This window comes from Melospiza georgiana, chromosome 7 (assembly GCF_028018845.1).
Source record: "Melospiza georgiana isolate bMelGeo1 chromosome 7, bMelGeo1.pri, whole genome shotgun sequence".
NCBI classification, from domain to species: Eukaryota; Metazoa; Chordata; class Aves; order Passeriformes; family Passerellidae; genus Melospiza; species Melospiza georgiana.
In genome coordinates, this window is record NC_080436.1 from 17,820,030 (window position 1) to 17,845,626 (window position 25,597).

General features: G+C 38.4%; 1 protein-coding gene across 7 annotated transcripts in view; it reads left to right on the forward strand.

The window, feature by feature from the left end:
- The window catches only part of ZNF385B (zinc finger protein 385B), a 147,406-nt gene that overhangs the window by 16,272 nt on the left and 105,537 nt on the right, over positions 1-25,597 (forward strand). For 2 of the 7 annotated variants that reach the window (XM_058027844.1, XM_058027845.1), the window contains exon 2: positions 13,518-13,820. In XM_058027844.1, coding sequence (XP_057883827.1) covers positions 13,520-13,820 — 301 coding nt within the window. In that variant the 5' untranslated portion in view covers positions 13,518-13,519. Of the gene's footprint in view, positions 1-13,517; positions 13,821-17,067; positions 17,158-21,152; positions 21,514-21,714; positions 21,764-25,597 lie in introns of those variants that run through there. The other 5 variants (XM_058027846.1, XM_058027850.1, XM_058027849.1 and 2 more) reach the window with 4 other exon arrangements.

Sequence of the window (25,597 nt, forward strand, 5' to 3'; positions counted from 1 at the left end):
GACCCAGGCTTAAGAAAAATGCCTAATACTGCAAGATATAATTCTGAGAGCTAGCTGTCCTGAATTTGTGAGTGGAGTGTCATAAGCAGAGGTGGCATCAGATTGATAACTGATTTTACTAAGTGACCCTCTCCAAATGTTTCATGTTCCAAAACCTCATGCTTGTGATGTCGACACAGAATGCATATTCAACCTGCTGGGTCTTTTAAGGCAGTAAGTGTGTTTAAAGCTGTCTTTAACACAAACTGTGTGCTGTTATCAGCTATTCAGAAAAGGACAACTTGAGCATAGATCAGCTCGGTAAACCAGTGTGAGAGAGAAAGATCTTCATTAATTGGAGGATTTAATAACAGAATTTTTTATCGTAAGGATGTTTCATGTTACAAAGTCAAATGTCTTCACATTGGAAAAAAAAAATGGGTTTTAGAAAATTTCCTTATTCATAAAATGTTGAGGAAATTTAAAACTACCAAATGTCTCCAGGGAATGTGACGGCTTGGACAAGGGAGAGAGCTACTGAAATAAGGCATAAAAGTCAGCTTTACTGCAATCTTAAAGTTGCAGAGGGCTTTGAAAAGTGAATGACTGGAGAGAAATTTCTCCTGAGAATAAAATGGGCTTCTGAAAGATAACTTGAGCTGAAAATGCTTAAGTAAAAGCTTCTCGTTGTGCACCTCAGCATTTTCTAGTGTAAAAAATATATATTCTGCTCATGCTTTCATCTTCCTGGGGTTTATATTTATTCAGAGGAGATTAATGGCTAGTTTTATGTGTGACTGCCATCATCAGAAGTTTATCCCTTTGTAAAATGACTTTTTAAACTTTTTAGGGGAGGAGTATGCATGAATTTCTGTGAAGACTTCAAATAGATAGCTGTAAAATGACAGGTGGAATGATGTTTATATCCCTGAGCAGGTGCCAGCCCTGTATTCTATGCAGGATGGCAGCACAAGACTGACTGTGACTTGTATAATTTGATGATAGGTCTTTTTGTCTTAAATAACTGGTATTGAGTTTTAAATGCATTTATGATTCCCTGGCCATTTGATAAAGTCATGTGTTCTGCAGAGAGCTGCACTAGGATGTGTGGATTAGTGAACTCTGCGGTAGAGGAAGCAGTCTGGGGTGATTTAAAAGAGCTGACAGTTCTACAAACACTCATTTGAAGGAGGGTAAGCCAACATGCTTAAGGAGCTTAGAAAAAACACCTTGTTGCCCCTCATTGCCTCTAGCTCAATGTCCTGTAGTTTCCAGATTTTTTTTTTTTTTGTCTTATATAGTTCCTGCTTTTTCTCAGGAGCTGAGCTGTCATTTGCAGTTGGCTGATGTATTCTGTTCCTCTGCCCTTCATGGTCTGAATGCTGGGGGAGGTGATGCACTTGTGCTGGGCTGGAGGAAACTTCCTGGGGCATTTGCCTGGGCCTCTGGAGGATCTCTGCAGGTGCAGCTGTGGGGGCTGTGGTGCTGGGGACAGTGTAGGGCCTCTGCAGACACCTTTGCAGCCCCTCTCCCCCATTACTGTGCAGCACAGGCCTTCATGATCTCTCTCATTTGTGTCCTGTTCTTCTCATTTAGTGATTTAAAGGCACTTTGTCCATATTTTGAAATTTTACTTCTTAAAGGTTCAGCTTAAACAATGTTGTTTTTTTTTTTTTTTTTTTTCATCCAAGCAGACAGTGATGGAACCTTTATATTTGTGCAAGGGTTGATTCCCTGCCTGAGAAAGCTTTTCATGTACCTGGTGATTTACAAAGATTGGAAAAATGCTTCTGTGGATGTATTTTTCTACTTTCTCTGCTTGCTTTAGATATTTATCAATGTACACAAAGAAATTAAATTAGATAACTTAAAAAGAATGCATAGAATAATTTTATGTCTTGAGTTCCTAATAATTGGTATGGGGGAAATGGCTGTATTTTCTATTAACCGTCTATAAATGGATATGACACATGAAGTGAGTTTATGCTGGTTGTGAAGCAGGCAGAAGATATCATACTAGTTCTGCTTTTTAATAGTCTTTTCTTCTGTGTTTATATAATATGTCAGTGCATGGGCAGGAGGAGAAGACTACAGAGAGGGTAGGAAAAAAACTGGAACTGGGAGAGAACTGATGGAGGACCAGCAATCAAAATGATAACAGCATCATTTTGTAAATGATCACAAGAAAAGGAGGCAGAAAAAACATCCTGATGGCAAGAAAGAAAATTCCTAAAATTTTTTTCAGGCCAAGGAGAACTGTTAGTTCTGCAGAATTGCTTCTTGGTCTCAGGTTCCCTCTGAACTCGAGGGCCATATGTGCCTTTTGCCACTGATCGCAGTGAGAATCCTCAGCTGCTCCCAGGTCGGTAGGTGGAACCAGCAGAACCTGGTAACTTGTTCTTAATGTACTGTGTATCCTCCACAGTGCAACTTCCTCTTATTTTATTGGGCAGTTAGAAAGCTATAACCTCCTGATTTGTCTGATCTAAAATAAACTTCAACTAATCTAGTACGTCTCAACAAATCTCCTGAACTTGACGGCAGATGGCACATGCTTTTTATTTAGCCCTGCATATACTATCTTGGTGGGTGGTAACTGCCTTAGGACAAAATCAGCATCCCACCAGTCACCATCTGGGACGGCAGATGATATGTGGGACTGTCATGAATAAGCATTCTGATGTTTGTAAATGTCTGAAGGAAGACACTGCTTGTTAACGTGGCAGTTGGTATGCAGTCACCTCCGTGAGAAGCACACTTTGTGCAGTCATCAGCAAAAGATGAATTGTGTGCCTTGGGTTCGTCTCTGGAATATGGGTGGGTGTAAGTTGAATCTTCCATAATTTGTTCATTTTGATGGCAAACTTGAATGGCTCTTATCTTGACAGACCTTTCTTTGTCACTGCTTTTGTGCTAAAAATTGTATACTCTTTGGTACTGTGTCAGCAGTATTATTTAGATGCCTACATCATAACCAATGCTGATAGTGAGCACAAATGCATGGTATGAAATGTGCCCTTGCTTCCACAGTGTACTCTGAGTTGGTGGGGAAATGGAGGGGACAGTTTAGAAAAAAAGGTGTGAAATTGCTTGCAAAAAACACTCCATAGGTTTGTCCCAGATGCAGGAATGGAAATGCACATCTTCTGGCCCTCCTCTACTATGGGAAACGAGAGATGGGGACGACTGGGCTGGATCAGAAGCCAATTTTATTGAGAATATGGAGAGTTTGTACAGGATTATGTTTTTGATAACAATTTCTCATTGGCTACGCATTCTTCATGACATCAGTTACCTGGTAATCATTACAAAATTTCACAACCTATTTTTTGGTCACTTCTACACCAAGGAGCAGTTATCTGTGTCATGATGGCTTCTGCTTGATTAGGCCTGAGATATCAGACTCCTTTATCAGCTCCACTGTACCTCTGTCTCACTCTCCACACTCTACTCCCATTTTGCCTTGTCCTCTGGGCAAGATGCACACACAGACATCTGAACTACGAGGAGATCCACAGGCCACTTGCCTCATCTTCTCTGTTCCTGGCTCTATGCACTAAGCTCCATCCTGAAGAGAAGTGCTTTGAGAAATGTTATTTAGAGCTGGTATTTTGGAGGGGCTGCTTGTAATTTATGTAGAATATTTTAGACAGTAAAGCTTCAGTCTTCTAATCCATCTCCTGTGGACTTTCTCCAGCAGGTCCATGCCCTTCTTTATTTGGAGTTTGCAGAGCTCTTTGAAACACTTGAAGGAAGTGACCTCTACTTTAGCAATTCAAATAGCTGACTTGACTTATTTTTTTCAGTGCCTCCTGAATACTTGGTGTAGAATATATACAGGAGTGCAGGGCTTAAAAATTTATGCAGCTACACGGTTTGTGGTGATTGGGAGTGGGGCTGTGGCTGAGCCTCATCCCCAATGGGTGCAGCTGTGCAGGACAGGTGAGCAGCATTGGAGGCAACGAGCCAGGGAGTGCCCAGGGGCACTGACCAACCACCAAAGGGAGCAGAGGGCACACAGGTGCAGGGCATGAGCCATGAGGGGCACACAGGTGCAGGGCGTGAGCCATGAGGGGCACACAGGTGCAGGGCGTGAGCCATGAGGGGCACACAGGTGCAGGGCGTGAGCCATGAGGGGCACACAGGTGCAGGGCATGAGCCATGAGGGGCACACAGGTGCAGGGCGTGAGCCATGAGGGTATAAAAGGTTGGTCAAAAGAGCAAGAAAGAGCAGATGCTTGAAGCCTTCTGAAGTGACATGATGGTCCTCTGTATGGGCAGATATCTGAAGCCTTCTGATGTGGTATGGTGTTAGTCTGTTTGGGGGGAATGCTTAAAGGCTTCTGAAATTGTATGGTGGTACTCTGTGTATTGTGGCCCTCTCAAGTGTGACATGTGCTGGGACAAGTTTATGCAATTCAGTGGTTCTGGAATCGCCATTGGACCTTTGGTGTAAAGGTTTTGTGGTAGAGCAATATATTGCCTGAGTGTCTTCATGTATTTTTGACTATTAAATATGATATGCAAGTGGTATACTGACTTTATACAAATTGAATAACAAAAAGGAAGAAACCCAAACAATCTGGCACATGAACTCTTAATTTAGGTACTACCTTCAGATTAAAATGTAAGAATTAGGATCCAAAAGTTTATAAAACCAGATGAGATTAAAGCAATAATATGGTTTCACTGGCTGGAAATGAGGAGTGTCTGCTAAATTTGTATGAGCAACTGCAGTCCTTCTCATGGCTCTTACTTGAGGGGACAGCAGAGTGGATTATTTACAGCGTGGAAGCGCATGCGTGTCCTGTTTCTGGATCAGCAAAACTAGTAAAAGGCTGGCTCTTTTTTATGAATTGAGGCATGTTTTTTAGAGTGGAATAAGGTATTCAGAATGGATTTTGTAAGCAACAGTCACTTAAAGCCTGAGGTGACTGGCAGCTCTAGTTTAAGAGAGATCTGTGCATAAGAAGGAGGAATAAGGGAGTGGCTGTATCTTCAGCTTCACCAGACATCTCTCCAAGTTCAGTGTTAGCACAAAACACAGTCAGTTTTTGTTCCTTTAAACAGGGAAAAGAGAAGCAAAAGGTTAGATTCAGGTCAGTGCTAACTTTAACCTGGCCTGCCTGCAGGTGGCTTCAGACTAGGTGATCCAATATTCTTATTGTCTGTCACTACGAGCTGGGTAATATTCTTATAACTTGATCATAAAACTTAAGTAATTAATAAGATAAAGAAGATGTGATGTCCCTCTATACAATAAAGCAACATTGGTTTTGATATTTTTTCAGTTCCAAAAGGGAATCAGCTGTTTACACAGACTTTGACAGTACCTTATACATGATGACTAATCTGGGACCATCTTTTCAGGAGCACTTTAGGATTGACATCCACTGCCTCTGATCATGGTTGCAGTTTTCTGTTCTTTGTGCTCTTAGTGCTTCCAATCAAGCTGACAGATCTCAATCTCACAATTTTTTCCTGAATGTGGTGTGTTCTTTGTTCAGGCCCAGCTATTATTTTCACACAATCATCAAAGTGTCCAAGAGTGCTTTCACAGCATTACCGGACTTTATCCTGAATTAATGATTTCCAGCACAACTTCTATTCAGCTCCTAGCATTGTCAGACTTAAGGAGAAGACAGCCATCTATGAGGCCTGACTTTCTGTTGTGGCTTCCTTTTGTGCTGAGATGAATTCTTGATATTTTTAAGAAGGTAGGAAATTATTTTTACTTCTTGAGACCAAAGATTGATTTACTCTTCAAATGTTATTGTGCTCAAGCAAGATAAAGTAACAGCCAGGTGCAAATACCCTGTGGGAACCTCAGATTATGTCAGCAGGTTTTCATCTTTATTTTTGCAAGTTTATGCCACGGACAACTGTTATTTATAAATAAAATAGTTGCTTCACTAGAAGTACCTTACATCTTGAATCAATTGTCTAAATAATTAAAACCCGTGTGTTTTGCAGTTGGCTTTATGTTCTCTTAAGCTTCTTAAATGTATAAAAATAATGTGTTATTTAAAAAAACCCTATTTTCTGTGGTCCTTTTGTTATTGAACACAGAAATAATTCAACCTGAACACAGGTTGAAACTATATCCTCTACAGGATTTTCCCTTTATAGGTTTGTGTTCATCTCTTCCAAGCTGTAAAATCTGATGGAGATATATTTAATTAATGTTGTGTTAGTCAGTATTTTACTAGGGATAAATACAAGGAGTCCTTTGATTTAAATAGACTTGGATCCAATGCTTTGAAAGTTACAAGTAAAAATCTTAACCTAGCAACTTTGTAGAAAATTTTTAGAGGCACTATCGTTCAATTTATTTATTAAATTTGGAACTGATAATACAGTTCCCTGGTCTCAAGAAAGCAGATTATGAAAATGGGCAAAATTGAAAATATGCATAAGAAAACTCACTTGGCTAATTTCTACTTGGAAAAATTTAGTTTTTTAAAATCAAGGGTTTGCTATTAAAATAACTTGTAATTTTTGTGTTCAATCTGTTAAGATATCCTATTTTATTTTTTTATTTTGATTTTTTCCTTTCTTTGTTCTTTTTTCTCTGTGTTTGGCATTTGGGCATGTTTAACATTTTAATCCTGCCCATATCCAAGAAAGAGCTAATATAAATCTCTCTATTTTTGTGATTTGGTTTTTTGTTCTTCCTGGGTGTTGCTTTACAGATATGGTATACTTGGGATTTAGGTCTTTAATATGAAACTGGATTTCCTGGATGAAATAGGATTTAAATAGGATCAGATACATGATGGCTGGTATGAAATGGACTTTTTTTTTTTTTTTGTGAGGACTCTAAAAGACAGACTGGACTCTGGGGTACCTGATGGAATTGTTGCAGACCTCATACCAGGCACTGTGGATATCGGGATCATTATAAGGATTTGTTAAAAAAATATGTTATAGAGAAAGCTAAGGGAGCTGAGTAGCCAGCTCTACTGAGTAGCCAGGTCTACTCTCTCTGATAGGTTTCTGCATGTGGTAGGGGAGGACAATGTCTAAAATGACATCTAAACCATGTGTTGGACAATTTGGGCATCTAAATATTCTTCTTAGTAATTAGCTAAGATTGCTTAGAGTGCGAGTTATCTGAAGGTAAGCCATGGTTTCATGACAGACTGCTGATTAGAAGGCAGCAACTTGTCAAATGGTTCATCAAGCAAAATGGTATTATGGTAATTCTGTAGAACTATCTGTTTGTCTTGAAGCATAATCCAGGATATCTGTCTGGACTCCAAACTTGGGTAGCCTGCTTGGCAGCAGTCGGATGTGTTATGTCAGGTGAGGATACATCTCTTCGGCAAATAAACTGATGCGTAAATAGATTTGTGTTAATGCTAAGAGTGCCAGAAATCTGTAAGTATGGGTGCTAGAGAGGAAAGGATCAACCTTACAATTAGAGCTAACTGCAGATATTGGCTCAAGCAACAGCAGTCACTGATAACCTGTGAGAGTCATTTCATTTACTCCAGTTTAGCTGAGCTCACAGTCTTGTGCAGCAGGTCACTTTTCAGGTTTCCTTAACATGGAAAATTTCAAGGCAGTAAAGCAAAGCAAAACACTAGCTACTTGAATGCTTCCAGTTTTCTGAATTACCTTGTGCTGAACAGCTAATGTTTGTGTTGTGAAACAACCATCTGTTTTTATAGTTTGAAGAGAATCTCCTTCAAATGTTAAATGCTCTAAAATGTGTTAGTGAAGAGGCTGTCTGCCATTTGTTACCATTCAAAAGTTTTCATGCACAATGAAAGCAAGCTGAGTTTCTATTCCTCTTTTTATTGATAAACTAGCATCAAAATTAAAGCTAAAAAATTACTTAGCCCAGTTTGGTCTGTGTACTGTGACCAATTGATTATTCTTTATCTGTATTAAGAAATAAAAATTTTTACTTTTTTGAACCATCCAATTTTTACTGTAACTTTGAATAAAAACATGCCATATATTTTGAAAGCAGAGATGAAATACATAGCCAAGAGTTGATCAGGTATGGATGGGTGGGTAATAAATAGTTTGACAGGCAGACATGTTGCAGAATATAATGTCTCCTTGAGGAATTTCAGAACAAGATGAGGATAAAACATGGCAGTTCTCTGTTTGGGTTTGTATTGAAAGAAAGAGGAACACATCTTCAGAAACCAAACAGGTCCCTTAAACATATGGGGGATTTTTCAAGGCTGGCTTCAAAAGAGTCTCTAGTGCTTTTTTTAACTCTGTAGGATACTGTGCACAAGGCACTATGCATATGCTGTTCACCACAGTATCCCAAAAGAACTTGTTGCCCAGATGGTGCAAACCATATGCCTCTTGATAGTTTATCTGTGTTTGGGAAATACTCTCTAAAAATACAATAAAGGTCATGAGACTCGTAAAAAACAGCTCTAGTAAATTTTTGAATAATGCTCTGGAGGTATTCAAAGCTGGTTTGTGTATTTTTTGGCATTGGGTTTTTTTCTTTTGGGAGATGCGTATAAATGTTTTGTGGAGAGATGAGGAAGTAGAGAATCATAGCTGCTCAGTGTGAGGCCACAGCTCTTGAGGCATGCGTGCAGGCTTCCTAGTTCAGTGCAGAGATAGTTTTTCTCCATTGGAGATGATCAAGAGGACTACAAAACAAGGCTGGGTCCTGTGTCTCTCTCTCTCCCTGCTTCTCCAAGCTGTCTGAATGAACCATTTGGAAATGTAACAATACAGAAAGCCAGTTAATTTTGGTTTTTGTTCCCATGTCTTCAGCAGCTCATTTGATTATTTCCAAAAGCTAAGGGAGAAAATTCTCTTTGCCCATATGTAAGTTGTTAAAATACGTTTTCTTTTTTGCTTACCTGGCACAGATCCACAGAGGAAAGGCAGTCTAATTACATTTCCAGCACAGTGGTTCTTTGAAGTATGAACTCATTAGGAATGGGCATTGCAAAAGTTTAGACCAGCACTCAGGAAAAGAATGCATCATGTAACCATCACTAATTCATTAGGATAACCAAAGCTTATTTCCTTTGAGTAAAGATTTGCACATTCTCACCTACAGCACTGTACTATATATAATACTTCTTTGTAGCTCCTCTGAAAGCACAACTCTGTTTAAAAGTAAATTACCCAGCCAAATTGAAAGGCTAATTGCCTTGAGCTTCAAGTACAAAGGATATCCACACTTAGATTTCTTTGCCAGCTGCAAGAGGCTGAGGGAGATGTGTTTTCAGAAATCCTAACAGGGTATCTCATTACACTTCAGAATTTTAATGTGGTGTCATAAATCACTAACTTATTCTTGCTCCAGTATTGTTTGCAGAATCTATTGAGATAGATCAGTTCTGTGTACTGGGGAGGAAATGTGATGGAGGGACAATCCTGTTTAGTCTGGTAACAGTTTATGTCTAATACCTGAGAAGGTCTTATACTGTACATGGCTTCCTCTTATGATTTTGGTCAGAAGAAAAATTAGTATATCTGGTTTGATTCATAACTTGTTCTTGAAAGAGCAAGACTGATGGGGCATACAATCCCTTCACAGACATAACATTTCTCTGGATCATTTCAGCTGGATATATGGATGCTCTTCTGTGTTTCCTGCTTTGTTTTTTCTGTTTTCCCATTCTCACCTTTCAATTTTTGAGTCTAATCTTCATTGAGTAAATACAGTGATAACCTTTGCAATGTGTATGTCCAGTGTGATTCACAGAATCACGTCCTTTTTGTATAGATAATTTTAATTTGTGGATATTGTTATGTATCAACTGCAGCTAGGACTTGGCTTACACTGTGCTGTATTAAGGTAATACAGAACTGGGAGTTTGCAGGATTGATCTAAAATATTTTCTCCATATGATAATTCCCAACCCTTCTGCCTTTTAATGAACTCATATTCTTGTTCTTACTCATACTCTTCAACTTCTAAATACTTCACAAACCTACCTATAACAATTACTCTAAATTACTTTTTGGTTTCAGAGAATGTAATGATTATGTAACTCCTCTTTATTCTCAGCTCACTGACTGTAGTCTCAAGTAGCTGCTTCTGTTACGTGATAATGTTATTGAGCTATGTGTGAGCCTGAGGAATGAAATGGCTCTGTTTCATATCTGACCCCTGGTGGGAGAGCAAGTACCACCCAGAACTCTTCACAACCTATCTGCAGGAATAAGCTCTTTTTGAAAGAGAAAAACACTTGTCAGATGTGTGCTAGCATAAATTTGAGTGACTAAAAAGTTAGGAGACTAAGAACAAAGTTGTTGGTTTATGGGGATTTTTTGTTTGTGTTTTTTTTGTTCCTATTACAAATTAATGTGTATGTATGTGTTTCTTTCATAAAAGTTTAAAGCATTCAGATAGATAGCCTTCTAAAGAAAGATTAGCTTGTGCAAGATAAACCTCATTCATGGTGAGATTCTTAACACTGATTCAATGCAGAGCTGTACTTGTGTGGGATGTTCTAGAACCATGACATTTCAAAGGTGTTTTTCCAACCTGAACTTTAAAGAAGAAAGGAAGGAGACAAAATTTGGAAAACAGTGGAAACTTTCCTTGCGTGTAATAACTTGTTTAGTTTTTGAACAAATACGTACACCAAAAGATGTGCTCATTTATGGTAAAATCAGTATTACTGTGTGAAAAATGGCCATACTTTAAAATCTCGGTGTATGTTTGCCACCAATGTTTTCTTTTTAAAAACTCTAGAAGAGACTAAGCAAAGCTTTTCAAACACAAGTGAGTTGCTTTACCAAATGTTCAGATCTCCAAATCCCAGGAGGATGAGGGCTGAGATTTCTGTAAGGAACAAGCAGATTTCTGAGGCTTGGCATGATCTTGTCTCTGGCTGCACATGCAGGTTCTGTCCAGGGTTGGACTGGTCCGAGTATGCTGCTGCCAGCCCTCCTATGCTCAATGTAGGCATTTTCTCAGAAGTGATTTGCATCTGCTGCTCCCATCAGTTTTTCGGAGGTCATGGCTGCTCATAATCAGACCACCTTTTAATTTAGATGCAGAGCTTAAGGCAGCGAAGGTTGTTTCAAAATTTCAGTTTGTGGTTTTTAATTCTTAAATTAGTAGCAAGAGATTGCTTCAAGGACTCATTTGTCTGGTGAATGCAACTTTATAGTAAAACTGAATTTCTAGTTATTTTATTGTTAAAATAAGAGTGTACCTTGGCAGTCATTTGTTTTTTATTTGTTTGAAGGTTAATTTTTTTTCCATACCGGCAGCTGGGATGCCTAAGGGTGCAGGTGCAGCGTGTGACTCCTTGCTGTGCTCAGTTGTTCTTTCTGGGTGCATCCATGTTTATAAATACTTTTGGTGATGTCAGGACTGCACTTTTGAGGCAAATGTTCTGATTTTCCCCAGGTACCTTGCTTTGGCCCATAATTGAGCCGAGGTTTTGTTCCTTTGGAGGAAAGGAAGCAGAACCCTGCAGTCCAGGAGTTTCCATGTCTTGTGCCGCAGTGCTAACGCAGTACCAGCCCGGTGCTTTGGGAAGCCTTTGGTGCTCTTACAGGCAGCTCCATCAGTCTTCCTTCTGCTCCATGCAGCTTCCTAATGCAGATGTTTGCTTCTGCCAATTTTAGAGGTATCCAGACCAACTGAGCTTCATTAAGATCTTACACATGATTGAAATAATTGCTGAATGATATTTTGGATTATTTTCTGTCTGCAGCCAGATGAATGAGATTTCTGACAGGCCAGGATTTTTAAACTGTAACATATTTTATTATTCTATAATGGTTTGTATGTACAACTTATAAAATAATTTTTGTTTCATAACATTTTACTTCAGAGAGCAAAAGTCACAACAGTGATGTTGAAATAAATTATGGAAAACAAAGGGACTAGGGGAGGTTATTTATGGTTTAAAATACATTGAAAAAAACAGATACTGAAGCTCTAAGCGAGATTAAATTCAGATGAAAATGTTAGCTCAGCTGAGTCAGGGATCTTGGTTGCTTGCCTTGAAATATGATACTTACACTTAAATGATTTAGTGTGATAGTTTGTAGCCTAGGTTTTTAGGAAAACCAGTATTTTTTTTTTTAATTAATTAATTAGGTACCTATGCACTGTGATTATTTTTAATAATTAGTTTTATTTTTATTTTATGTGATTTATACCTTAATGTATTGTTAATATTGTTTATTTGATAACAGAACTGTTATCTGTAAGAAAGATATTAAGTCTATTTGCCATACTTGATCAGTGAATTGTACTTGAAGGAATCTGTACCAATACTAAAATGTTAAGCATGGGTTAGGAATGTGAGGAAATACTCTATCCTACCATATAAATGACTAAATAATTCTGAAGATTTTTCTGTGTACACCCCTGTGCCAGGGAACAGAACAGACTTTCTCTTGGTAGTAAACTTAACTGGATTATGAGACACTCTAGTAGTGTTACTTGTGAATGCTGCACTCTTCTGGGGAGGATTACTGCCACTTTTGGTTTAAAAGTTTGTGTGTTTCAGTGCTCCCGCCTAACAGGGTGGTAGGTGTACACAAAGTTCTGTGCTGCTCTGGTTCCCAGGCTGGAAAAGGGACCTTGTGTTTGAAGTCTTTTGCACTCTTGCCTGCAAAGAGCTGCTTTTGTGCACTGCTCTCTGAGCCAGCCTTTGGCCATCCAGAGTATTTGGGTGGTGGGGGATAAGAATAAACATCAATTTGTGTAGCTAAGAAAACAGAATGATTTTTATATGAGTTACCCTAGACCCTCTATTTCTTCTCTGCTGGTTTAGCGCCATTCCTTAAATGAAATATGGACTTTCTGCCTATATATATAAAATTGTACTTTGTGCAGCTTGATGATGAGGTTTTTAATTCTCTAGGGCAAGTTAATATTTCAGGCTCTTGGCTTGTTGTTCAGGAACTCACATTTACCATGATTTTGTGTAGTTTGCACAAGACTGATGTTTAGCTGACTTTCTGCTGTACAATAGTTTGAGTTGTGAAGGTATTGATGGACAAATATTGATAACATACAGTCTTTGTATGAAGCTGAAGATTTGGATGTATGTGAAAGTGGCAAGGCTTCATTAGTCTCATTTGAACAGTCTGATGTCTTCCAGTGTTTCCATAAGATTTCTTGCTGGCATTGTTTTTGTTGAATAATTGTATTTGAATTTGAATTGAATTTGTAATTGTATTTGAAGTGGGCACTGCTATAGTCATTGGAAAGTAAAAAGCTCTGACACCAGTGTTTAGTAAGGCAAAGGAAATGTATTTGAAAATAATCTTAACCTCTGCTACAGATGCAATAATAAATCTGCTTTAAAATAGAGAGCTTGCTTAACAAAATAATGAGTTGTTGCAAGTTGCTGTGCACAGACTGTGATACATTGCCAACTTATTATTTCTGGGCTCTGTGGTGTGTCACAAATGCTTTTATTTCTATATTAAGCAATGCCTCTGCAGTTTGGAACCTTATTTGTTAGAACTGGTTGCTGGGTCATGTATTGCAGCATTTTAAGAAAGAAAATGCAGTTTTAGTAGTAAGGATTTGTTGCTCTCTAGTAACAAATTGTCTCTTTTCCTTGTAGGTATGAAGCGTCCATTAAGTCCTGACCACATCATTGAAGATGGGATTATGAGTCAACCAGCTGCTCTACGGACCTTTGAAGAAAAAGGACTGAGGAATGACAGACAGGATTACCAATTAAGCAAAGAAAAGAAGAAGATACTGTTTTCCTTCTGTGAAGTGTGCAATATACAGCTGAACTCTGCAGCCCAAGCTCAAGTTCATTACAACGGGAAATCTCACTTGAAAAGAGTGAAGCAGCTAAACAATGGAAAAGTCCCTACAAGTACAGCTCCTGGCACTTTGTTTGCAAGTACCAGCACAGGTACATAATTAGTTTGAGATGTTGGATTTTGGTCAATAATTCTGAGGAAGCTTTTAAGCTCTACCTTCTCTGCCCAACATAACCATTAAGCTTAATATAGATTAGTACTAGTAGTTAATAATATTTTGCCATGTTTAGAATTACTGGTGTATTTCTTTTCCTGGTCTCTTTGAAAGTAACTCTTGTATATCCAAACACTTACACATTTTGTCATCTGCTTTTGTTCCCAAAAGAAAGTTCTGGAGGGATGCTACATGTACAGGAGAAACTTTAAAATGAAATCTAGTAGTGGAATGATGGAGGAGGAGAACTGGAATTTACAGGCCTGGTCCTTTCATTTTTTCTGTTTTCAGCCCTCCAGGTTTTAACCACTCCTATCCATAGAATCAGTTTAGGTTGGAAAAGACATCTAAGTAAGAAATATTTCTAAGTAAGACCTTTTACTTACTAGGAAAAACAAAAGTCTTGGGCAAAATGCATCTAGCATGCATAATGTGAAGATATAAACCACATAATATGCCTTCTGTTTATTTGGTTTTTTTTTTTTTTATTTTAGTGTTAGACTCCATTCATAGCTACTTGAGAAAAATCTAACAGATCTTGAATCTTCATACAAGAAGTTTTCTTAATTGTAGTATTTGTTTTTATTTGTCATGTTAAGACCCTGGCTTTGATTTCTTTTGTTTTGTATAGAAACAGTCAAGCTGTATTGAAAGGTTTAGCTTTTTCTTCTAATTTTGTTTCTTGTTAACTGAATTTTACTTTTGTTTAACTTAGAACTAAGCAGTGTGAGAGTATCAGTTGTGTAAGACCTGTGATTCAAAAGATGAAATTCTTATTGAACAACTTCTAGATTAATTAATTGTGAGCATTCTTAAAATACCTGAATATCTGTGAGACGTTATGATTGACTTATGATTCCTCTGTGTGTGGGCCTACAATGCAGACATATAAAAACATTTTCTATTTTTGTTGCTTTTTGTTATCTGAACCCCTTCATCTGATGCCTTTGCTGTCATTGCTGGGGATCACAGCTGATACTCTGGCACCATTACTCAAAGAATGCTCTGATGCTCAGAATTCAAGTATGTTTGCTGGAGCACATGCTTTGGGGTTACTGCATAGCTTGGGTGTTAAAATTCATGTTTCTTTGTACTTAGTTCGCTGATCTCTATATTAGACAATTAGTTGTGTCCTAGTTATGCTGGTCTATCTGGTGCATGTTGAAATAAGCATTTTTTTTCATAGCTGAGGGACATTGTGTTCATAGCATTTAAAAGAAAGAAATGCCTTCTAATAGACAATTTATTATTATTGTGATTACCTAAACAATTTAATATACTGTTTAAGAACTAGCAGGAGAACAAGATTTACTGAGATGTAGTTCTCAAAGAACATTTTCCAAAAATAACTATAAATTAATTTTCTTTTAAATTGACATTATCCAGGCTCAGTTTTAATCCATGTCCTCTGGAGTGTTATTACCTCTTGTAATGGAGGTCTTCCTTTCCCATTTCTTCAGCTAACATTGTAAACAGAACTAATTGTGCAGATGGCAAGAGAGCAATTATATTAATCTCACCTCACCATGAATAGATATTATTCCAGATGCAAAGGAAGCAAATAGCCTCTCTCATACTTCACTGTTATAGCTGCACCCTTCTAACAAAGCATGTAGTGAACAGTTCAGCACACCTTAGGAAACTTCCTACAAAAGTTCCATCCAGTGTCAGGTTGGAGTTTTTCCTCTGTGTTCAATAGGTAAATGCGAAATCAGTAATATTCCCCCTGGAAAATGAGGTGACTGTAAAATATATGTGACTGAAAAGTTTCCTTGACCCTTCAGAAACCAGGATTACAGACCTGCCAGAACTGTCGTGATTCTGTGTGACAGAATTTATGGATCACTGACTCCAGCTCTTCCTGACACTTGGTGGACTTTGTTATAAGTGGAGATGAGATCTATTTTCATAGTCATTCTGTTTTGTGGTCCTCTCTGTGACAGGTGGCCCTCAGCTGTTAGCAAATGTCCTTTTAATTTTTGACTTCTACTGGGCTTTACAACTATAAACTTCAGTTGCTCTTAACTTGCTGGTAATGGTCCTTGTACTACTATTGGAATGTTTATTAAGATTTGATGCCTGGGATTCCAGGTCCTGGAAAGGATATCTTTAATTGTATAGATGAAAGGCTTTTATATATTTAAAATCTAAATATAATTGTAGAGATGAGTTTAAAGCTACTTCTTTGTATTTAGAGTAAGGGTGCAATTGTCACAGGATTTAAAATATATTTAGCAACAGATTTTTCTGAAAAGTTTACTCTATTTCTAGTTAATCTTGCCTTGCCAGTTATTGATGTATACAAGTTCTCTTGCTATTGTACCTCTACCTGCAATTTAAATTACCTCCTAGCAAGTGAAATTTAATAGAAAATAAAGATTTAAGAGCTGCTTTTCTTCATATTGCCACAATCAAGAAATCAGTGCGTTACACTAGGTCATTTTGGTGATTTGATCCACTCATTGAACTTCACATTTTATTTACGTTGCTGTTGAAAACCGGAAGAAAAGAGCATTCTGCTTGGAAAATACATTGCACACGGTGAGCCTTCCCTATTGCCTGTGTTAGTGCTTGTTTATTACCGGCCATTCCCCCATGGCTCTTGGTGCAGCCACTCCCAGGGCCATCCTGATCCTTGTGCCAGGCACACAGACGTACAGACAGGCTGCTGTCAGCAGGACATAAATAAACTCTCATCAAAGTCAGAAAGTGCGTGTTTGCCTTCAGTTTAAGTTGGAAATTATTTCATGTATTTCCTATGAAGGAAAAGAAAGGGTGATTTCCTGCAGCCATGGGGAGATGTATTTTGGAGCAAGCCTATTTAAAGCTTTTCAGTGAGTGGACTGGAGCCTGCAGCAGATCCCAGCCGTCCTGGGCGCCTGGAATCCATCTGGCCCCGCTGAGAGCAGGGGCTGAGCGCCCGCTGCAGTCCTGGGCGTAGGGCACGAACTTGGCTCAGGGCTGATTGAAATGTGCTCGCCTCCTCTGTGCTGCCAGCCAGCTAACGAGGGCAGGGCCGCTGGGAGCGGGGATGCGCCGGGGTGCTCGGTACCCACGCGATGGCGCTGCAGGCCGGGCCGTGCCGAGCCGAGCCGCGCGTTCAGCATCCCGGCGCTGCCCCGGGGAGAACGGCGGGGATGACTGCGGGCTGCTCCCAGCGCCGGCAAGGGATGCCGGGCACGGCTGCCACGTGTTCCTCCCGCTTCCTCCTCGGAGGTGACACCGATTTTGCTCCACGAATTCTCATTGCTTCCTCCATGGGGTGGTATCTCCTGGTGAGTCTCCTGGTTCTCTCTTCTTTCCCCCATGGTAAAGTGGGAACAGTTGGTGTAGTTTTAAGGAAGTGTACTAGAAATGCCTGTCAAAGTCCAGATCTTACAGATCTCTGGAAACGTGTAGGGAAGTTTTATTTTTGTTACAGAAAGTGCCCAGACTTAAAAGTGGGCAAAGGAAAATCCTTTTTCCATGGGTCCTAGGCTGTTTTAAAGAGCACATGTGCTTCAGGACACTCATTGATGGCCATGCGATCTTTCTGCAGGTCTGGCTGGAGGTGTGATTGGGATGTCAGGATGCGGTGTGTCCTGGCAGCAGCTCTGCCTTCTTGTTCTTGACATCTCTGACCTTGCATGACAGTTTTGGAAATGCTGTAGGACCCTATACCATGACTCTTTGTAAGGAACAGTGCTACAAGTTGTAGTGTTAACACTGCAATACTGAGGAAATAATCACAGGTTGATTTCCTGAGGTGTTACAAACACACAGTTTTGTGGTCTGGTTCACAGCAGTGACAGCAAGGGATTTGTTAATACAGCAAAATAAATATGTAAATTACTAGACTTCTGTTGTGTTTGGGACTTAAATCTGGTCACTAAAAGGGCCCAGTAGTGGTATAGGAAAGGAGAAGGTAAAACAGCAGTTTTAGGCATGGGAGAAGAACAAGGGAGTTTGGACAAGGCAGGGCTTCTTCTACTTTTGATAAGAGATAAGAGCTTCTTTGTCTCTTTGTGCAGTGCCATATAAATGCTTAAGTCTAGTCAACCTATCAAGTTTATGGAGGCAGGGAGGCTTATAATTCAAGAGCTCAGGTTATTCTTGATAGGATCCATGGACTGTATGGCTAACTTGCACATTAGTTTTCAAAAAAAAAAGAGATAGAAAGTGTGAATAGTATCTTCAGCCAAAAAATTTAACAGACTATTGATGGACTTTGAGAAATTATACTGAAAACATTCCAGATAGCCTTAGATCAGACCCATGATGGTTGGTTACAACAGAATGAATCTGCAGTGCACTGCTCTCATTTCAGTGGAGTTTTTCCTTGGTTTTTGTTAGAAGAATCTAAACCTTAATGCAGGTTTTTGTATGTAGGTTATAATCTTTATATGGGCTGAGACTGGCTTTCTGACAGGTACCTTAGTTGCCATCTGAGACTGTATTCCATTACGTTGGCACAAAGCAGAACTTTTGCTTACTTTAAGCCCTCTTGATCTGGGTCCTCAATTCCTTGTCAATGTTTGTCTTTCATTAATCTAAAACAAGACAAAGATAATCTGATTTTTATTGCAGAAGATCTTTATGAATTATTCTAGCTAATACTCAGAGGAATGCAAAGCAGCAACTAAAAGTATCTTTAAAAAGTTTGTGGCCTGAGTCCTATTAAATGCATGCATGCATAGCTATAGAATTAGAACACAAGTCTTTAGAGAGCACTGTGAGCTTACTCTTTTTTTGTCTTGGGCCAAAACCTTCTTTAGACTAGTAGAAGGTGAGCACTTGTTCTGCCTTCCATTTCAGCTGCCTACATACAGCCCAACCTTTTTAGAAAGCAGTTTCAAGAAAGCTGCTTCTGTGGGGCCACAAATTGGAGCAACTCCTCAGGGCTTCCGCTCTCTGTTCCCTCATGAGATGGAGGGTGCTCCATGCTTTGCTGTCCTACTCTTGGTAAAATCCATTTTGCTATTTGTAAAAAAATTATACTCTCACTACAAAGCAAAGCTGTGTCCAATATAATAGAAATAATAAGAGAAAGAGTTACATGTCCATAATGAAATGTGGGCTAGTGAACTGTTGAGAAACTCTTTGTATTTCACTTCTTGCTACAGGGTATGTTGGCTTTTTTCTTATTCAGTGGTTTCTTGAACAAGATGACATTTGGTAGATGGTGCCACATTCTCGGCATCACTTGAGTCTCTTCTACCATTTACTTAAGAGATAGGTAATGGTACATAACTTTTTTCTTGCAGAATGAAATGTATTTAGTATAAACAATTGCTGTTTTTTCTTTCATGGAAGTCATCATAGAAATTAGGCAGTTTATTGTGTTCTTATTGGGCACTTGATACTCCTCACAAAATAGTGATGTTGAGAGTTAATATCAAGGCCCAGAACTGACAATAAAGTTGCTTTTTTATTTGTCAATGACTACAGACTATATCTATAATATTCTGTTCTTTGAGTAGATGCACTGTGGAAGTACTGGTAAAATTAATAAAAATATTAAGTCGATTATACTTGCGCTCACTGGTAGTCTTCAGGAAAAACATGGGGAAATCATTATTTTATTGAGGCTGGTTTTTTAAAGTAATTGATAAGTTAATCAGAAAAAAAATTCAAAAATTTTCCTAATTTTCTAATGGCAAATTGAAAATCATAACTCTTTATAAGCAGGTAAGAGTTATCAGGCCGATTATTCATTTCTAGACTCCATTCTCTTGGAGATGGGGAACACATGAATGACATTAAGCAAAAAAATAAAGTATGTACCTATTATGGAAGAAAATGGTTTATAGGCAGTGCTCCTTTGTGGGGAATGCGGAAGGATTTCAAAATGAAATTGGGCAGTACATTCAGGACCCTTTGCCTTTACTTTGCATAGATATATTCTTGTAGCCAAATGCCCTTCTGGACAGTTTAATCTCTCTTCAAGGGCAGTTATGCTGTGGTAAAAAGCAGCATTTAAGACATCGGAAAATCAGATGTTTTAGAGTCTAGGACCAAAAATACAACTGCTCACAAGCCATGGTTTCACGCTGAGAATGGCTGCAGGAGTGGTGGTGACACAACTTCTGCTTCAGCTGGGAGCATATCCCTTGTCATTTAACCACTTCAGGCATGGCCTGGGGAGTGTCTTAAATCAGCTGAATTGATGTTGCTGCAAGAATTTCCTCACTGTCTCACTGAAGGATGTGATCCACAGTTTAGAGGTGTAGGCAGCTGAGATGAAAAGGGAGCTATAAGTTCAGACATTTTTATTTGTGTGCATTTCTAGCCATGATTTCTGTATTAAAACTACTGGAAGAAACAAAATAATGAAGTCAGGTTTGTTTGTTATTTTTACCTTGTAAAAGGAAAACTGCTATCTTCTCTGTATAGTATTTTTTTCTCATCTGGGATCAGATCCTGTCAAAATTTCTCTGGTAATTGTCTCATGACCCAGCAGTATATTTGGATACCTGTACAGGTAATATAGTAAAAAACTCCTGTGTCCTTCAGTTTCTTCAAAGCCTAGTTGTGGTTACATCTGTCTTGTGCTGTGTATCTCTAGGTGTGAGTATGCACTGCAACATATGCTCTCTTACTTTTCTGGGGAAAGAGAACCTATGAAGTGCCTGAAAAGATAAAAAAGATGTACATTGTGAGAAGTCCATATGGGAGTAGGAATAGCATGAATTTAATAAGCCATGAAGGTTTTTCATAGTAAGTAATTTAAAATTAATGTTGTTTTGAAAGAATGAAAGCATTGGTCATGCAATTTCATGCTTTTAATGACATTTTTATTTTGGTAAAAATATTTACTCTGCTAGACTGTGCAGGTCTTTGGGTCTGCATTCTAAATGTTTTCACCCAAATATTTATTATACTTTTTAATGGATATCCTGGTTTTTAATATTTAATAGACTGCATTTGTTTCATGGTTAAAAAATACTTATTTGCATAATTTTGAATTAATCTTATTTAGAAAAGCTTTAAGGAATCGTTAATTTTTACTGCTGGATTTCTTCCCCCCCCCCACTCCCCCCAATAATGAACCTCATCACAATACAGGCTGCTGCTCATTCTCCTCTGTCTCGTGTTCGTTGTAGAAAAGACAGAGCTATTTTTAACATTTTCACAGTCTAGATAGATGATTCCTCGTTCTGTGTGGTTTGGAGCTGAAGCTGTAGAGCCTTTCATAATCATATCCTTTTATTTTTTTATGGTTTGCTTGAATTTGATCTCTGTAGCTGATTCCATGCATTGATAATGAAGGCTTGGGTTGCCTGATTCTCAGCATAAATTCAGGCAGACTTCTAGTTTGACAGGGCTCTGTGTTTCAGTAGGCACGAAGATACAGAACTGAAATTGCTTTGCTTTCTTTACAAATGACTCAGAGTGTGCTTGTCCTTCCCTAAAATGTTGCCAGCGTGTGAAGGATTTTCAATGAGCAGTGCACTAAGCCGGCATCTGGGAAGGTTGGAGGCTGCTCTGCTATAGCAGTGAACTGTCACACAGATGAGCAGGGCTGGAGCCAACACTCTGTAGCACCGTAGATCATATTGGTCACATACTGGAAGTTTTGTTTATGTAACTTGGTTGCTGTTTAACCTGCTTGAATAGTATTGCCATAATGTGGAGTGGGCTTCCCAGTAGAGGTGAGTCTGTTTTTTTATTATTAAACTTCACTGAATTGCTTTGTGCTACGACATTGAGTGGATGCTTACATGTTTGGCATTATTTCTGTGTGCAGTGCATTTCTGTTTTAGTTATTCCAGTGGAAAGGATAATAAAAAAGGCAAGGCATATAATGCATCTTTTTCTTCTCTTCTTATTTCAGTATTAAAAGTAACTAATATGTGGCAAGCTCCCTTTCCTTGCTTGCTGTTTGCAGAGGGCATCTTTCCAGTAGGTGACTTCCTATGCATTTTAAATGTTTTTTGAATGTCAGTGATGCTGTGTTATTGTTGTAGATAGAAGCTTATTAGCAGTGTGAATAAATACCTCTTACCAGAGCTTGCTTTCTGGCTTGTTAAATCTCAAAGTATGGTTACAATGGTGTGTGAAACACAAGAGCTGTCGGATTCTACAGATAAACTAAAAAAGTAAAGAATAAAATAAATTGTGTACTGGATTTGACATATTAGATATGTCTGTCATTGTTAATATTAAAAGTTATGATGTGTCATGCCCAGAACAGCTTCCAGTAATTCATTTGCACTGACAGCTTTCTTTGAGAAGGGTATAAAATTACTGTCGCTTCTCCCTAACCAGTTAAATTTGAGATTTAGTGCACTAAGTTTTATTTAAGGGAACAGATAGTGTGCTAAAGGTAGCCTGTGAAGTTCTAGTAGCAAATCTTTAAGCTTGAAAGCATTATCGTAAATTAAACAGACTTTGGACTTGTGTGTTTAAAAAAAGGGGGTTTTATTGAGAATTTCACCCATAGCAGAACTAAAAATAATTTGTTCAGCTGAGTTACTTATTAAGCACTGCTATTATGTGAATATTGAGTTGGTGAGGTGAGACCTCATATGATGATATTTGTGTATGCTGATAGTATTTTTTTAATAAAACGAAGAAATATGTTGAAAAATATTTATTAATTTTTTTTCTTCCTTGCTATAGAAATGTCTGTGCTTACTATGTAAAGACTGCTGTGTGGTTTTTTTTTCTTCTGAGGAACTAGGACAGCTCATGCTTTTTCCTGCTAAATATATTTATGAGGCAGCTGTTTTATAGCTTTCAGCTCCAAAGTTATAGATAAGTGTGTATTTGTTTGACAGAAGATTCGAGAATTTCCATTTACTGCCAGTACATGTAAAGCTTGGCTAAGCAGACTGCACCAGGAGCACACACACCATTTGTATTAGCCAATCTGTCTTTGCAAGTCCCAGGGCCACTATCTTGCTAGAAGCCACTGTGTGCTTTTGAAAGCATGAAATTAGTTTTATACTGAGCACATAGTTTCTCATTTAGCAGTTCTTTTTATGGTAATGGTCAATTTATGGTTCAGTGCCAGAATTTTGGTGTTCTGTCAAAGCTGATAGCTTCTGCTAAGGTGTTCTTTGGAGATAAAGACAAACAAACAAAATCCAAAACAACGCCCCCCAACAAAAATGCAGTTTGTGATGGAGATCCTAGGGAGATGCAAAAATAAAAGAAAATTCTCCAAATGACCCAACTCTTGACATTGCTGATAGCATTTTGGGATTATTTTGTTGTAGTATTTCAGAAAAGATTTGTCATTCATGACATGAAATTATTGAATTAATTGTCACCTTTTTATACTTCTTAAGTTTTTTTGTTTGCATTTTTTTTCCCATGACATGTAAAATTGCTGTGTCTCAATGCTAATTTTCTCCATGTGCTTATTTAATGGTTAAGGTCAAAATGCATTTGAAAAATGTATATGAAACACCCTAAACATCCAGGATGATTTTCAGATAGCAGCTTTAGAATACCTTAGAAGCTTTTCCCTTTCTTTAGGAATCTATAGAAGTCAAAATGAGTTGCTATTAGAACCTTTGTAAAACCTTTTTTAATACATATAATTCATAAGTTGATGAACCAACTTGTTTTTAACCTGGGTCTTGCTCTTAGCAGGTTTTTGTTGTTTTTCTAACTGTACCAGATTTGTGACTCTTCCTCACTAGAAGCTATGCTTGATGAAAGGTTAGGGTGGTTAACATTGTGCACTTCACTTAGGTTACTCTCTCTAGCCTACATTATTCTCTCTTGTATATAGGCAATTTAAAATTGCATTGTTTTAAAACTTGGTCTTCACAATTCAGATCCTGAAATAAGCATTTTTAACAGTACAATATTTGCTTCTTTACTCAGCTTTGTCTGCAAGGAGCAAATTTTGATATTGCCTTTTTTTTTGTGCAAGATGTTGTTGGCTCTAGAGCTGGTGGTGTTTCTTCCAAGTGCTGAGGAGAGATCCTGTTCCACCTACTGTTATGCCTTCCTGGGATAAGAGAAAGCTGGAGGTCATAGTTCCCAGAAGTTAAGAAGTAGATGTAAGCTGGTGCACCCATTTTTTCATACTCCATCATTGTGGAGGAGAAGCAGTAGAAGCTATGGAGATTACTTCCCCTTGTCACAGGCACTTGGAAAGCACAGCAGTCCCACTGCAGCAAAGGTCCCTTTGCAAAGCCATCTTTGGGTGCTTCTGTAGTCATGCAAGAGATATATACTGGCAGCTTAAATATATATTGTTTTCATCTTAGGACCTCTGAGTAAATCTGCTTGCTACTCTTCAGTGTGTGTTTAAAGGCTACTAGGCAGAAAATATTATGAAGGAAATAATGTGTGTGACATGTTGCTACCATGGCATATAAAAATGGCTTTATTTCTCTAAGTGCTTGAGCTAGAATGCCTTTCTTTGTCCTTTTATTTTTTGGTAATTCTTTGTATTATTATGAATATAAGCTTGCCAAATTTCAATCTGGTTGATTCTTTATTAGAAGATGGTTTTTGTAAGGTCCTTTTAGCCTTAAAGATCTTGCATCTTCTCCAAGTCTCTTTATTGCTTCATGTTTCCTCTCCTGCCACTTTATATTGGCATTTCAAGTGAGAGGCAGAATTGGTGTGTTTGTGCTGGACAAAATCACTTCTGGTGTGGAGCTTTATTGCTTCTGTGTCCATTCTCTAGCTATGTCTGTGTCAGATTGTCAGTTATCACATGGCACTGTAATTTTAATTTCTTCTCCTTTGGAAGACATTAGTGTTAAAGTATGGTGATCCTCTGCTTTTTGGGAGTTTTCAGGAGGCAGCAGCTTCTCTACTGCCAAGATTACTTTACAAGGAGATTCTGAAGAAGAGGACATGAAGTTAAAAGGAAAAGAAATTATTGGGGAAGTGGTATGATGTGAGCAAATCCATGTTAGTCACTTGACTCAGGGATCCAAGTCTAGCTAAGCTCTCAGTGGAAATTTTCAAATTTGCTTTTTTTAGTGGAGGTCACTGATGAATCTTGCCAGAGGAGCTGAGTGCACTGAGAACTGTAGTTCACTGTAGCAGCCCTGTGGAAGCTTTACTACTGAAGCTCAAGTTTATATATATTTTTTCTGTCTGTAGGTTAAAGAGCCAGAGATGTTCTGGAGGTCTCACCCAGAATGTTCAGCCAAGAAATTCTCTTTTTTTAAAATCTGCTTTCTGTTCTGTTGGATTTTGAGCAGTGCTCATAACATGACTCTGAAGGGAAAATAAACTGAGTAACTTCCCTCTTTCACATATGCTTTTTTGTTTCTGTAAGGATGTTTTTTTAAATTATTTTTAAGTTGGAAGTGAGGAAAGCTGGGTGTGTTTTGATCTCCAGAGGTGTAAGGAGAGTGCTTTTGTATTGATACCAACAGCCAGGGCAGATGAAAGGCAAAATTCCTTAGCCTTGGGTAGCTTCAAGACCTACACTGAAGTGTTTGTGTCTCTGAGCAGCGCAGATCTTGGGAGGAGATGAGGAAGTCTTTTTAATACTCTGTGAATAGAGGAATGCAGCTTCCTTAAGGCTTGAGGTTTAAAGTTCATATAGTGTGTTACAGGAGCTACTTGCAGGAAGGGATATGACTGAAAACTCAATGGACAAAATCTTCCCTTTAAGCAACTCGTGAAACTGTCAGACTTTGGGCAGTATTTTTTGTTATGATGCGTTTCGTAATACCACTTGTTAGTGCATGGGTTGCTCTGGATGATGTAGGAGCTCTGTGTTCAGGTGATGAAAGGATGTTTCCATGTCAAGGG